This window comes from Leopardus geoffroyi, chromosome D1 (genome assembly GCF_018350155.1).
Source record: "Leopardus geoffroyi isolate Oge1 chromosome D1, O.geoffroyi_Oge1_pat1.0, whole genome shotgun sequence".
In the NCBI taxonomy this organism is placed as follows: domain Eukaryota; kingdom Metazoa; phylum Chordata; class Mammalia; order Carnivora; family Felidae; genus Leopardus; species Leopardus geoffroyi.
In genome coordinates this window covers 74,020,755-74,036,339 of record NC_059329.1, presented here as the reverse complement: position 1 = coordinate 74,036,339, position 15,585 = coordinate 74,020,755, and the positions used below count along the sequence as shown (strand labels likewise).

General features: G+C 53.5%; 1 protein-coding gene across 1 annotated transcript in view; it reads right to left on the bottom strand.

Annotated features, from left to right (window-relative positions):
* The window catches only part of KCNC1 (potassium voltage-gated channel subfamily C member 1), a 45,167-nt gene that overhangs the window by 10,697 nt on the left and 18,885 nt on the right, over positions 1-15,585 (bottom strand). The window contains exon 2 of the mRNA XM_045484676.1: positions 443-1,376. Coding sequence (XP_045340632.1) covers positions 443-1,376 — 934 coding nt within the window. The remainder of the gene's footprint in view (positions 1-442; positions 1,377-15,585) is intronic.

Sequence of the window (15,585 nt, the reverse complement as noted above, 5' to 3'; positions counted from 1 at the left end):
GAAGGGAGCTGAGTAAAGACCAAATCAGAAGCTGTCTGGCATTTCCAAAACTCACCCACCCCTGCCCTGCCCCGACACTGGGACAGTGGCCCGAGTCAGAGACTCACGCTTGACTCCTGCCCACCGAGCAGCAGCCCCCTGGGCTCCTGCTAAGAGAGTCCTCAGCAACCTCGCGGGCCATGTCGTCTCTTCAGAACCTCACGAGACCAGCGCGCCAACCTCCTTACCCAGGGCCACCAGTGAGGTTCCTCCAGCAGGCTCTCGCCTTGTGAATTTGGCTGCCCAGCATCTCCCTGGGCCCCCAGGCTCCACACCTCGACACTGAGTGCGGGGTCCGGGGTTGCCCACGGAACTAAGGAAGCAGTCTGACTGAATCTGGAATCATCGCTACAGGGGGCAGAGGTGAAAGGTCAGATCGACATGCCTCTAAGAGGTTTCCTACCTGCTCTGTTAATTTCTAAAATTTCTTCCTGGGCCAGCGGGCATGTGTCACTCTGAGTACTGTGGTGTGGAGAGTTTACGACAGATTTACAATAATTGGGAGATCCCAGCTGCGGTGGCCGTGGAATATGCTTCTTTTTTTTCTTTGGTAGTTTCTGCTTAGCCATGGCTAAGGAGTAATACATCCCAAAATTGTTCACGATGACGGGCACGGGCATGGCGATGGTCAGCACGCCCGCCAGCGCACACAATGCTCCCACCAACATGCCGGACCACGTCTGCGGGTACATGTCTCCATAGCCCAGCGTCGTCATGGTGACCACGGCCCACCAGAAGCCAATGGGGATGTTCTTAAAGTGGGTGTGCTCACTGGCGCTGGGGTCATTGGGCTGTGCCCCTATCCTCTCGGCATAGTAGATCATGGTGGCGAAGATCAGGACGCCCAGGGCCAGGAAGATGATAAGCAGCAAGAACTCATTGGTGCTGGCGCGGAGAGTGTGGCCCAGAACCCGCAGGCCCACAAAGTGGCGGGTCAGCTTGAAGATGCGCAGGATACGCACAAAGCGGACGACACGCAGGAAGCCCAGGACATCCTTGGCAGCCTTAGAGGACAGGCCACTCAGGCCCACCTCCAGGTAGAAGGGGAGGATGGCCACAAAGTCAATGATGTTGAGCGAGTTCTTGATGAACTCCACCTTGTTAGGGCAGAAGACCACACGCATGAGGAACTCGAAGGTAAACCAGACAACACAGACGCCCTCAATGTAGGTGAGGAAGGCCTCCGTCTCCGCCTCCCGGTAGTAGCGCACTTGCGTGCCATTCCGAACAGTCTCGATCTCTGTCTTGTTCACGATGGGATTGAAGCGCTCGTGGGTCTCCAGGCAGAAGGTGGTGATGGAGACCAGGATGAAGAAGAGGGAGGCAAAGGCCACATACTGCGGAGGAGAAACACAGCGTCAGAGGGAGGCCCTCCCATCCCGAGCAAAGAAACCTGAGGTACCTTTTCATTGGGTCTAGTCAGAGGCCAGGCCAAGGGAAGACGCCTGCACAATGCCCCCCTCCAACGTGGGCCAAACTGATGGGCCACTTTTCCCTCCTCAGAGCACCAGGTAAGGAGGCTCGGGGGCAGGTAAGAAGTTGTGGAAGAGGTTGCTTTATTTTCACAAATGCCTTTCCTTTCTTCCTGGATGCACAGCTAGACTATATTTACCAGGCTTCCTTGGGGGTTAGGTGGGGTGACGTGACTGAGCTCAGGCCAATGGACAGCACATAAAAGGGGCATGCACTGATGACAGGCCTGGCTCACAGAACCTATTCTACTCAATCTTCCAGGCTCTCTTTCTTCCCCCAACTGCCAGTTAAATGCTGAGGGTCTAGGGGCCAGTAGGGCCACCACAAGACTGTAGCCTCGGTCCCTGAAAAGAAAGATAGCCACTAAATACCTGAGTGGGAAATAAACTACTAATGTATTAAGCTGCTGTGACTTGGGAGTGATTTAGTAAAGCACTTAGCCCACCCTGAATAATAAAAGTGACGTAGCCTGCGGAGGCCGAAGGTGGCAAGGGAATGATGGGGAGTAGCTATGATGGAATCTGGTCTCTCAAAGGCCACATGGCCCATCTTTCCTCATTCCTACTGCAGTCCATTTGCTCTCTCAGGAACCTGTACCTCGTTGATGCGGTCTCTTTCAGGTTCTTTCCCATCTAGAACTGCAAAAGATATACATCAGCCCCAGGGTGTCGGATGACTTTTATACTCCCTCTCTGTCCCCCCTAGGAACTCCCACCACCAACTTGGAGGTGAGATCCCCCTTCCTGGAGGTATTGAAAGAGAGGCTAAATGGTCATTTGTCGGCGATACTGTGTGGCAGTTTCAGGCATCAGAAGGAGAATCGGACTGGGGTCCTTAAAGGCACCATAAACCACAGTGTCTGCTCCTCTCCAGTTGCCTGTCAGCACTAGGGTAGGGGAGTGGGTGGGAGGGAGGAAGGAGCTGCTGGGGGGCTGGGGCTTTCCAAACATATGTGGGTGCCTCCTCCTCTCAGACCCCACCAGTGAGAAGGAAATGGCTGGGGTGACCCAGCCTGTCCAGAACCACCTGCTCCGGCCCTGAGCCCCTGGAGAAAGGCTCAGGAGCTCCTTTGGTGTGGTTTGCCGGCCCCATCTCATGACCCTGGGCTTCTCTAGCTGCCAGCAGACACGGGTACCTGAGGGAAGAGAATGGAGCAGCTGTCTGAGTTCCAAACCCTCCTGCTCAGACTGAATTCCTCTTCTTCCAGGCTTCAGTCGGGCCTCCCAGAGCTCTAGAGGAACACTGGCCAGTGGGTTCTCCTCCAGGAGCCCGGCTGGTCATCCCTGCCTGCCTGTGCCCACAGCTCCCCTCCTCTCCGGGTGCCGCCTTCTCCCAGCCTGTGCAAGACAATGTCCAGAGCAAGACCATCTTTCTGGAAATGGCCCCAGGCTATACAGTCTGGAAGGGGTGGCCCCTGTGTTCTCCAGAGCTGCCCTCACAGATAACTTCAAGGAGTGCCAAGACCCCACTCTGTATCCACAACAAGAGGCAGCCGTGCTACTTCTAGGGACCCTGTAGTCTGCATGGACGCACCTCCCCACCTGTGGCGGTAGGCAGGGGGCAGCACTGGAAGTCCAAGAACAGCCCTGTCTGGGTTGACCATGGCCATGGAACCTGGCACCTAACATGGCATGCTTCTCGAAACCAAGAACTATATGGACCTTTCAAGTCACATTCTGGGTTGGAGAAAGGGGAGAGGAGAGGGAAAAGGACAACGTCAGCATTTTAGAATGCTAAAAAGTAAGAGCAGCCTTTAGAGATTATCTGGTCCAAGGCACTACATGCTATAGATGGGAAGCCTGAGGCCCCCAAGTAGGAAGAGGTCTCCCCGAGCCATGCACTGTAGTAGGCTCATGGTCCTGTTGGTTTTAGAGCACTGGACCATTTTCAAACATTTTATCCCAGACTACTATCAAGTGCGTCCTTCCTCCCATCCACTGATCGATCCCTCCTTTCTGCCACTCATCTATCCTTACTTCTTTCCTTCTTCCCTCCCTCCCTCCTTTCCTTACTTCCTTTCGCCCTCCCTTCCACTCCTCATCCTTCCTTCCATCCTCTCTCCCTCCCCCTTCTCATCCCTCATGCATTCATTCTTCCCTTCCCTTTTCTCTTCTATTTTCCTTCCCTCCTTCTTCCTTTACTTCCTCACTCCTCCCTCCTTAGTCTCCTCCTTCCTTCCACCTGTCTGCCCATCCATCCCTCCCTCCCTCCATCCGTTTGTCCATCCATCCATCCTTTCTTCCTTCCACTCTTTACCAGGCACTGGGTTATGCCCAGCAGAGTGGAATAAAGCCTCAGCCCAACCCTCAGGGAGCTCCCTGCCCAGCTGAGCGTGAAGGGCACCCACAGAGACACATACAATGCAGGGGACTGCAAAGTCAAGCTCCCTCAGCCCTATGAGGCAGGTGGGGTTTGGACAAGGTGGGGCAGGGTAACTACAGACTTAAGCCAGGTCTTCCAACTCCAGAAACAGCTCTTTAAAGATCCCTACAGAAGTGGGCCAGGAAAGCAAAGTGGAAGCAACTGGAAAAGGCCACCACCTCTGACCCAGGTTGATCCAGCTCCGGAGCTCCTTCCATCACCAGGGCTGCCAAAGCTCTTGGGGCTAAAAACACATTCCCAAATGCCGGGTATTTGCCTCCAGTACCTCCTCTGGAGGGCACCATCTTAGAGCTTGGCATTCACCAGATCCCAAAGGGCAGGCCATGCCCCTCCCTGGATTTTGTGAGAGAGGAGAACATGCACATTGTGAGTGTCCGAGGAATGCTGAGAGGCAGGGTCCACTGCACCCCTGGGCTCCTGATCCTGGCCAACGGCAGAAGGCCCGAGACACCTCCCCTCCCCACTCCATCAGCCACCCACCTCCCCCAAACCTCCCCCGATCTGTCCTCCTCTGTCCCCTCTGCTCACACATGACTCTCTCTCAACAGGACCCCTACCATCGAAGCTTTAGTAGGTTTTAGACTTAGAGTCTCAGCCACCAGTCCAGTCTCCACACACCTACCAGAGCTGGCATCCCAGCTCTTTGCCCAGGCCACCTGACCATGCTGCCCACAAAGAAAAACCCTGACTCCTCAACCTAACACAGGAGACTCTCTGTGCCTGGCCCCACTGACTTCCCAGGGCTCTCTTCCTACATGTACCCAACATTCTTGCCACATGAAACTCTCTGACATTTCTGACCCCTCTCTCCATGTCTCCCCTGACTCCATGTCTTTGCACTTCTGGAAAAACTCATTCATCCTTCAGTACCCCCCTAAGTAGCCCTACTCCTGGGACACTTTCTCCAGGTGAGGCTCCTTTTGGTAGCTGAGGCCCTAAGGAGGCAGCAAATGAAGGGATCCCCCCAAAGAGTCTCTAAATTCACCCCCAGGGGGGCAGCAAGACTCTGGCTCATTAGTGCTTGGGGAGACTCATGGAAACAGCCCAGACACGGCACTGACGTCCCAGGGGCCTTCTCACTCCCAGGGGCCTTCTCACTCCCAGGTGCCCCCACAGGCCCATAGAGCTCTCAACTTATCTGCCCCTCTCACAAGACAGGTCCTGATGGGAGCACTGAGGCCCTGAAAGACGGCAAGTCTTATAAAATTAGGGTAGAATAAATTATTGGTTCTCAGCAACCAGTGGGCATCCTGTCTAGATTCCTTCCTCTCTGGGCCCCAGTGCCCAGGGGGTTGGTGGGGGTGGGGTGGCAGTAGCAGCCCAGCCTAGAGCCAGGTGCTAGGCCTCCTTTCTCAGGAGGAACCAGGGGAAGTGGAAGCCAGGCCTGCTGCCCTGTCTAGGCTTCCTGAGCACCTGCTTTCTTGGCCTCTGCTGCTAGTAGGCCTGGTTCTTAGTCACAGGGCGAGCCCCCAGCAACATCCAGGTCCAAGTGGGCCCTTAGGAGGGCTGTGGAGGAAGGTGCCCCTGGTTCGCTCAGCCTGCCACATTCTCCTAGGCCCAGAGACCAGGAGGCCAGTCACAGCACACCGCCAAAGCAAGAGCTCACACCCAGCTGAGTCCCAGCTTCTTTTGGTCCCTCCTCAGGGAAGCCGAGCACAGGAAGGAGAGAGGAGGTAGCTACCAAAGCGAAGAACCCATTCTGCACCTTTTGTCCTCTCCCTGACCTAGTGAGACAGGTGGCCTTACCCCACTGTGCCAAGAAGGAAACCCAGGGACAGAGAGGTCAGGGACTAAACCAAGGCTTCAGAGCTAGTGATGAAGCTGAGGCTTGGACCCAAGTTTGTCCTGCTCCAAAACCTAAACTCTTTCTACCGCCAGAGTTGCCAAAGTTCTTGGGGCTAAAAATACAGTCCTGGACACTTAGTAGCTGGCCCTGATTGTATCTGGATGCCACCATCTTGGAGCTTGGCACCTACAACTCAGACTCCCTGAGGGAAAGTGATACCCACCCGCTGTAAGGGAGAGAACTGGGGTGCCTGACTCCTTGGGCAGGGGCCCAGCCATGTCTACATTGTTCTTGGGCCTTGCTGCCCAGGACTTGCTAGCTACTGGGGAAACAGCAACCCCGGGGGCAGGGATGGCCGAGCAGCCTCGGCAAGGAGTGAGATCAGGAGCCATCTCTACAGCAATCCTGGGCTGACACCCCCAGGACTGTAGGGGCTGTAGGCAAGGGCAGGGGCTGCACCCCATGTAAGTTGCCTGCCTCCCAATCCCCAGTCACCCAGAGACCACGGACACATACAATTACCCAGAGTACATACCTCCCCCCTTACCTAAACACATATGCTGTCCGTGTGGCCACACAAACTACAGCCCAGTGTCCCAACCACACATACATAGATGGATGGTACTGAAATGTATTACCGCACACGCAACATAAACACGCAGGTGCCATACTCTTCCGCAAGGTGCACACGGCTGCGGCCCCCCACAGCACTTGTGCACACACACTCAGAGCACACGGATAATGCAGCAGCCGTTACCACACAGCATTCTTGCTATGAATAGAAGAGACCCTAGGCATTGCCACTCAGCTGGCCCCTCCTCTGCCCACCTCACCCCCACCCCAGGTGTGACTGACTCAGTGTCTGTCTCTCCCACAGGACAACAGCTCCAGCCCGCCTTGCCTCTGCCTCATCAGCCTTTCCGTGCCCTCAGCCTGCTTGCCCTGCTCAGATGGTGCCAGCTCCTGGATCTCCAGTCCCTAGACTTGCCCTTCATCTATCAGCTTCCTGATTTCCTGCCATCTGCCAGACCTTGTCTCCTTTCCCACCCCAGCAGCAGCCTTGCCCCCCACACCCAGGATCCAGGCCGCAGTAAGGCCAGTCTCTCCTGGGCTATGAGTCTGATGGGAGCACAAAGGGAGCTTTGCCTGACATCCCAGGGACAGTTGTCACCTAGCCTGGCCACCTCAGAGGCCACCCAGTGAAATTTTAAGACAATGCAGGCAAGATCGCCTGATAATGCAGCATAAACCCAAGCTGGCAGTCCTGGCTTTTTTTTTTTTTTTTCCCCCAGAACCAAATCACAAACTGTGAGAGACCCACCAATTGTGTTCTAGAAAGTGGTAGCCATGGCAACGGAACGAGGCATCCCATTTCTATGGTAACCAGGGTGGTGAAGCTGTTGGCTGCAAAGTCAGACAAACCTACTAAAGATCTGTTGACTTAAGAAGATGTTTCATAAATCACCAAGTTATTTTTATTGTAACCCCACCCCTGAAACCATAAATCAGAAAAGCAATTTACTATCTATTAAAATGACCAATATGTGCTATGACTTCCATTTATAAATTATTTATGCCACAGTCATCTGTAGAAAATTGTGCTTGCCTTTCAGAATTGTTCAGGGGTTTGCCGTGGGGATCTGTGCTCTTGCAGTTTGGCATTCCAGGAACAAGACGATGGTTGTAGCGTGGCACAGGGACCACCATTCTGGCCCGACGTTCACTTGCTGGGTGACCTTGGCAAGTCACTTCCCCTCTCTCGGCCTCAGTTTCATCACTGGCACACTGAGGGATGGACTTGGTCCCTTCCGAGGGTTCTGAGACCAGGCAAGGCTACAGGCACTGGGGCTAATCATGGGAACCCTGGCTGCTGTCCAGGCCCCGAGCCCCCTGAGGCTTCAGGTCAGTTTTTTTCGCCTAATTAGATCTGCCCAGCGGGGGTACACAGCGTTTGAGTTGATCCATGCGGAGTCAGTGATGCAGAGCAGGCGGGATGGCCAATTGGCCTAAATAAATTGTCAGTCGAGTTGAGTTTGGAAACTGAATTACACTCATCTGGACTTCCTTGGACTGGGCAGGCCTGTGGTGTGCTGGGCTGGCTGAGGACCACAAGGGGGCGACCGGGGAGGGGGCTCCTTGGGGTCTAGTCCTTTTTTTTGGTTCATTAATAAATGGGGGGCCCTGAGCACTCAGTCCTGGCACCCGGGTCCCTGCCCCTGTTCCTTTCCACTAATCCTTCTCTAGCTCAGGGAGCAGGGGGAGGGCGGGGGGAGCTCCCCATGGTGCTACATGGAGGGTTTGAGCAGGAGCGTGTGAGAGTTTGCACAAAGAACATAACATGGCCAAGTGGGTGCCTGTTGGGGTAAGTCCATGTTTGGGGGCGAATACTGGGTGAGGGGGAGAGGCTGTGTAAATGTGGAGTAGGTATACACATGGTGAACATGTGTCACCGGTTTATGTGACCTAACTCCAGGCATGCATGAAAGGCTTGTGTAAATGGTCACTATGTGTAGGTGTGTGCTTCATACAGGTGGTAGAAGCGTGTGTGTATGTGTGTGTGTGTGTGTGTATTAGGACACATATGAGCTGTGGTGTGTGTGCTTGTATGCGTACAAGGACACATATGGGGTGTGATGTGTATGTGTTTGTGTGTATAAGGACACATATGGAATGATATGGAAGGGGGTGTGTACGAGCCATCTCCTAGGGGAATCAGAGTCTCGGCACTCCGGATATGTGTTCTCTGAGGTGAGACCCAGCCCAGGGCCATGACCAGAGATGGTCACTCACATACTAGTCTAGGGGTGTGCCCCTTTCTCTGGAACTATCTGTGACTGAGAGAAAGAGGAGAGAAAGGGCAGGGATGGGGAAAAGGCCACTGAGCCAGCCCAGGGAAGACCACAAGAGGTAGGGCTGTGTTCAGATCTGAATCCCCTCATGCTGCGACACCAACCCTGTCAGCCCTGGCACCCAGCCTGGGCAGTAGGGGGAACCAAGACCAGAAAAGGCAGTCCCGGGCCTCCAGACTTCCAGAGAGACACTTCATTGACTTCACTCATGACCCTAGGCCTTGGTGATATCCAGAAAGGGCTGCCCCAACAGCTAGGCTGGCAACTTTTGAGGTGGCAGGGGTTCCCATGTTGCTTTCATGCCAGGATGCACATTATTTCACATTTTGGAAATGATGTACACATCCTTAAAATAGTCTATCTTACCATATCACCAACACGCTGTAATTTAACTCATGTCATGTCTTAGATCGATGGTACCTTGGACTTGTGAAAACATGGTCAGTAGAAACCTAGAACTCCAGGATGGAGGAGGCCCTCAGAGCTTTCTGGTCTAAAAGCTGCCCCTTGTGGCAGGAATGGAGAATTGGAGAAACAGCAAGGGAAAGGATCCGCCCAAGGTCACAGAGCTCTCAAGGTAGAGCAGAGATGACAGTGTTAGTACTGGGCTGCAGCCTGGAGCTTTCATCAACATGGCCTCTGAGACCTTGCTCGAAATGCCCTCCCAGGCCTCTCTGCTGTCCAGGCCCTGGTGCTGGCCAGACCCCAGGTCAAAAGGAGGCAATGGCCGTAGCAGAAAGGACAGGACCTTGAAGTCAGATCAACCTGAATTTGGGGCCTGGATTGGCTGGTGACCTTGGACTAGTTACTGCCCATTTCTGAGCCTTCATTCTTGGATAGTAGGGGGTGGGAAGACATTCCCTGCCCTCCCCTCCCTTGGGGTGGTTGTGATGATGAAATGAAATAATACAGAGAGCAAGAAGGAGGTGTTCAAATATATCGCTTTGGTCCCCACACAACCCTTTGGCCTTCATGGGCCCTCCCCTCCTGGTCCTCTCCCATCACAACAAAGTGCTTAGGGTCACAGTGTCTCAGACGGAGATAAGTGAAGACTCTTACAGTCACGGGACAGAGACTACTGAGTTGGGAGACACCTGGGGGACTTGGGCAGACCTGCCCCCACATCATGAAACAGCACCACTGCCCTTCAGAGAGCCACGCATGTGGCATGAGTGAGGCTGGGTCCCTGCTCCTGCGTGGGCCTGACTGAGCAGCATAGTGACCAGTCTGCCCAACTAGGGCCAGCCCTGGTTCTGGAGAACAAGGGAGGAATGTTTCCTGACAGCCAGCCCCTAGCAGATCCAGTGGGACAGGGTCAGAGGAGAAGTCTCTGCATTTAGCACGAAGGAGAACTTACTTGGTGGTGGCCAAACCCAGACCCTTTAGGAGGGTGGACAGGAAAGCAGAGAGTAAGAAGCCCTCCCTGGAGGCGATCGGTGGGGCACGAGGGAGGCAGGAGTGGGCAGAGGCCTGGGTGATGGGGGGATGGTGGTGGAGCGTGCCGGGGGAGAGTGACTCAGTGGAGATACAAATGCAGAGTCCTTGGCCCCATGCCCAGACGGTTCAGTAGTTGTGGGTGGGACCAGAAATTTCCCTTTAACTTGTGCCCTCGGTGACTCTGATGCCGCCAGCCCCATCTTGGCATTTGAGATCCATGAGGTCAGATGAGACCCAGGTGCCAAGCAGCTCAATGTCTGAGCCTGAGACCACACTGGGGACTGGGAAGCCAGCAGCATGGCAGAAGGAGGAGTCCAGCACTTGGCTTTAGAGACCTGAGTTCGAATCCCAGCTCTGCCATTGGCTGTATGACTGCAGCAGGCAAGTTACGTCTAGGAAACTCAGTCCCATCATTTTTAAAGCGGGGACATCACAATAACAACAACACACCCAGGAAGCAAGATGCTCTTGGAGGTCCCGGAGGAAAAGGCCAGGTGTCTAGGGTTTCCCCAGATCCAAGGCAGAATCCTGGGATAGGAAGAAACCTCCAGACTGCCAGTTCCCTTGCACACTGGTATTCCAGGAGCTGGGCCAAGGTGTTCCTCCACAAAAATCTAAACACAGCATTTTTTCCCCTGAATTATTGGGGGGTGGTAGTTGCAAGGCGCAGCAGCAACAGCTAAATGGAGAAATGTGTTTAACTTTAAGTCTTTTTCCCTAATTTTTTCTGCTCCTGCTACCACTTGCCTGCTAACAGACCAGAAGCAAATGACAGCCTCAGGAGAGCCAATGGCATGGCCTTCAGAGCCTGTTTCCAGGCGCCACAGACCAAGGCAGAGCTATGTCCAAAGACCCAGCACTGTGGCCTCCAGCCCATGAGGGACACCCCTCAGGGTAATGGTGACTTAACATGCCCACTTCCACATGGTTATCCACGTGAGTCCCTGCCATGGGGCTGGGAGCAGATGAGGCTTGGCGGGAAAGGACACTCAAGGTCATACAGTGAGCGGGATGTGAGCCAGAGCTCCCGGGCTTTCCGGTCTAACTCTGGTAACAAGATGGAGGCTAATGATGGCAGCTTCCCAGTCATGAGGAGGCCCCGTCTCCCGTGCTCTCCACGCATTGGTGCATTTAAACCTCACGCCAGCCTCAGAGGTAAGTTCTGGTGTTATCATCACTCTTCAGATGAAGAGTCTGAGGTTTACAGAGATGAAAAATCTTGCCCAAGCTCTTAGAGGTTCTCAGTGGCGCTGTCGGCGCTGGCCGGTTTCGAAGCCCTGCCGTTCAGGCCTCCCGTAGGGCCCCGTGAACAGCTGAGCTGGCTATGCACGGTATACGTCAGGCTGGCTGTGCCCCGAGAGCCAGACCAGGCTGCTCTGGCCAGGTTTCAACCTTAGTCAGTCCCAGGGAGGTACAGAGGCCTGCATGCCTTAGGGGAGTGGGGCTGTGCTAACCCAGAGTGCCCCTACGGCCCCACAGGCCAGGAAGGCCGGGGGTCAGGGCCCCGGACGATCTCAGCAGGAGCCAACATCCCACCCACTCCTGTGACCTGGAAGTCCCCCCAGGAGACCAGACAGTGCATACCCTCACCCATTAGCATCTTCAGCTCAGACAAACACCAGTGTTCCACGTAGGAAATCACTCTATTTCGGGACTTAGAACTGGGTCGAACTGTGCGTCTCTGTGGGGTCTACTTTTCTGTTAGTAAACGGTCAGTTATGGAACCCTTCATATTTTCTCGTTTGCTCTGACTGCCAGGGAGCTCGGTTAAACTTAGTGCTCATTCTGAACTAATTTTTCACCTGGGGTTGAGGTATTACTATTTTTTCTCTTTATTATATACTACTCCAATGTTTTCCTTTCTTCTTTTTTTCTAAGGATTCTGTTGCATGTGTGCCTCACGTGCCCCAAACTTCTTTGTGCCACAGACTGGAATACGAAATATGTGACTGAGACTCCAAGATCAGGAAGCAAGTAGGACGGCACCCCATATAGGATATTTGGCCTCCCATGCAGGCAACGCAGTAACCCCTCGCAGGAACCCTGAGGCAGACGTCTCTGTTGGTGACCGCTGGTGATGGAGACTTCCCGAGGCCACTCAACCTGTCTTTGGATAGCTCCAGAGATGTGCATTTATCACGTGTTCAGGTCAATCTTCCTGCCTTTCTCCCAGAGATCCCAGGTCTGCCCCCTGGGGTCACCAGAACATACCCCCTCCTCTTCCCTGTGACAGCCTGCCCACACTTACAGATGGACCTCAGGATCCACCCCTGAGCCATCCCTCCTGCAGGCCAGGCTTTCTCTGGCTTCCACCACATTCCCTTTCCTAGGCCAGGCTCCCCAGTTTCAGAGCCTAATTCAGTTAAGCACTCACTGTGCATGGCTAAAGGGACCACACGCTTTGCCTTTACCTTTTCTGATTCCCCCAACAACTACCTCGGCGACAGGCGTCTTTAGCTTTGTTCAGCGTCATCACGCTCTGCTCTCAAGTCATAATGACCATTACAAGCGTGATCTCACTTATTTTTAAAAACTTCTCTGAGGGAGATGTCATTATGTCCATTTTTCAGATAAGAAAACTGAGGTTCAGAGGGGTTAAGACACGTGCCAAAAAAACCCCAAAATCCACATAGCCTGAAAGGGATAGGCAGAACTTGAAACCAGGTCCCTGACTCTAAAACCACCATGTTCCACGGCTTTCATTTATAAATCTCTTTCACATCCATCCAGGTAGCCTGGGAGGAAGAGATTAGTCTTCCCATTATTGGGGACACTGGGGACAGTTATCTACAGTTTCCAACATTTCACATACTGAACCCCAAATAAGTATCACACACACACACACACACACACACACACACACACCAATAGCTGAGCCATCAGCAGGACAGTCTTGATTGCCCCCATTAGGCAGATGAGAAAACTGAGGTTCGTGGTATACGCACTAGGAATCCAATGGGAAATTACCCCCAGACCCCCCCTTGTGTTTTTGCATCGAGTTAGGGGTCCTGACTCCCAACAGGGTATACATGTGTGCATATATATGTGTGTGTTGCGGGGAGGGAATTAAAAAGATGGCCCCAAGAGGGACAGCTCAGGGAGGGCAGTGGATGCAGAGTAGGTGGGACCACAGTTGACTGCCCCACGCCCTGCTCTCCCTCCAACGAATATTTATACCTTTTCCCAGGTCTGTGCAGGGCACTGAGCACAGAGTGAGCAAAAACAGCCATAGCCCCTGGCAGGGGTGACTGACATTTATCACATAACCAAACAAGCAAATATGTACTTATATGAAGTGATGAGGGCTTTGAGGGGAAAGCATAAGGCATTTGATGGGCCTTTAACAATAAGTCTTGGGGTCAGAGTGGCTTCTAGGAGGAAGTGGCAAGTGGGCAGAGGTTGGAAGGATGGATAAGAATCAACTAGGGGAAGACAGGTTGCAAGGAAGGGCATTTTAGGCAGAAAGAACAGGAACAATTTCCAGTCCTCAGGTCCCTGAACCATCAACAGCATCTGAAAGCTGATCCTCCTTTTTGTCACACTCCCAGCTTCCCACAGTCTCTTGATTTTCTTCCTACCTCATTGGCTGCTCCTTCTTGACATCCTCTGCCAACCACTTCTCCCAGCGTCGAACTATTGGGCTGCCCCAGAACCTTGGTCGTCTCCATCTCCATTCATTCCCTTAGCGATTCGCCTAGTTTCCGGGCTTAAATACCATCACTCATTCAACTATCATTGAATACTCCCAAACGTCTACCTGCAGCTCAGCCCGTCTCCTGAACTCAGTACTTCAGCAGCCAACACCTTAGCATCTCAGGTGGAGGTCTGATAGCGCTCTCTCCACCCCAAGTCTCCACCTGAGCTCCCGCACCACCCCCACTGCCCACGGCCTCTCTATCACAGGAGACGGCAACTCCATCCTTCCGGACATTCTGGCCCCAAACCTTGACACTTCTCTTTCTGCCACACCTCACATTTAATCTGTAAGGAAATCCCATCGGCTCAGCTGGAAATAAATCCAGAGTTTGACCACTTGCCCACTACCACCGTTACCACCTCTGTCCCCGCCAGGATCAATCATTTCGCCCTAGATTATGGGAAGAGCCTCTTAACTGGTCTCCCAGCATCCAATACTCCTGGTGCTCTGGGACTATTTTCAACACAGCAGCCAGATGATCCTTTTAAAATATAAATCTGATTGTGTCATTTCTCTGCTCAAAACCCTTGCACAGGCTCCCCGTTTCTCTCAGAGGAGAAGCCAAGCTCCTCACGTTCCCTGCAGCCCCTACGTGATCTGGTCCTGCACTGCCCCCTCCAAGCTCCTCTCCTGCCACTGTCCTCTTCGCTTGTTTCAGCCACACCCGCCTCCTCAAACATGTTCTTTAAACATGCCAGACATACGCCTGCCTTAGGGCCCCCGCACGGGCTGTTCCCCCCATCCGACGCCCTTCTCCAGGTATCCCCGCGGCTCATTCCTTCAGCATCTCCTGAGGCTTACTCTCAACCAGCACCACCCACTGATCTGATTTTCCTTCCTCTACTTCTCCTCATAGCAATACCATCTTTGAACACTAACTTCCCCAGCTCTACTGATGTATCATTTACATCCAGCCACATTCAGTCATTCCCGTGTCCAGCTGGATGAGGGCTAGCACCTCACACTATCTAATTTACTTACTTCTCATACTTACTCTTTGTCTCTCTTCCACCTTACAATGTAAGTTCCATGAAGTGGCTGGATCTGGGGATCAGGGCTTGCCTGCCGTCAGCTCTGGCCACACGCCACACACCACACACTAAAAGGGGAAGGGGGCCCCTTTCTCGGGAACCAGGAGCACGGCTTCCCCTCTGTGGGAAGACTGTGGATATACATCCTATGTCTGCCTGTCTCGATCCTTCTACCTATGCAATGGCCACAACAACGTTTACCCTTTTCAGCCTCCTTGGGAAGTGAAGCCCTCCTCCGGTGCCCACTTCCTCATCTGCACAGGCAGTGTGCACAGTCACGGATCACTGATTCAGCATCTGCATCTACACTGGCAACGTACACAGATGTTGACTTCACACTTGTGTTTACACCGGCACTGACCACACTCAGGGCAGATCTATGTGTACTCTCGTAAAAGAATAATCCCCGTCTATGCATCTTGACTCAACTGACCACAGATGGAGTCACTAATCACCCAGCACTGTCCTCACTGGCCTAATCTCCACAGAGATTGTTATACTGGCAGTGGGCAGAGTGATTGAGAGCAGATCCACGTCTACACTGGCAATGGGTACACCCATTGACAGCAGACTCACATATACCCTGGCAGCAGGCACAATCATGTTCACCCCTTGACAATGGACAAAATCAGTAAACACCTGAATCCCCACCTGCTGTGACCACGAATGACTGAGGACAGTGGGCACAAGGGCACGGAAGTTCCTTTTCAGGGAGGGGACAGGCCTACCCTCCCCACTCCCAGCAGGCTGGCCAGCTGAAGGCACTTATTGTGGAGTTCAACTGCCCGAGTCCTGCCCAGGGGGCATCGCTGGCTCCAGAATGTGGAATTCAAAACCTGCGTGCCGGGACTGGAGTGTGGCAACCGGAATCTGGGGCACATGGCGAGGACA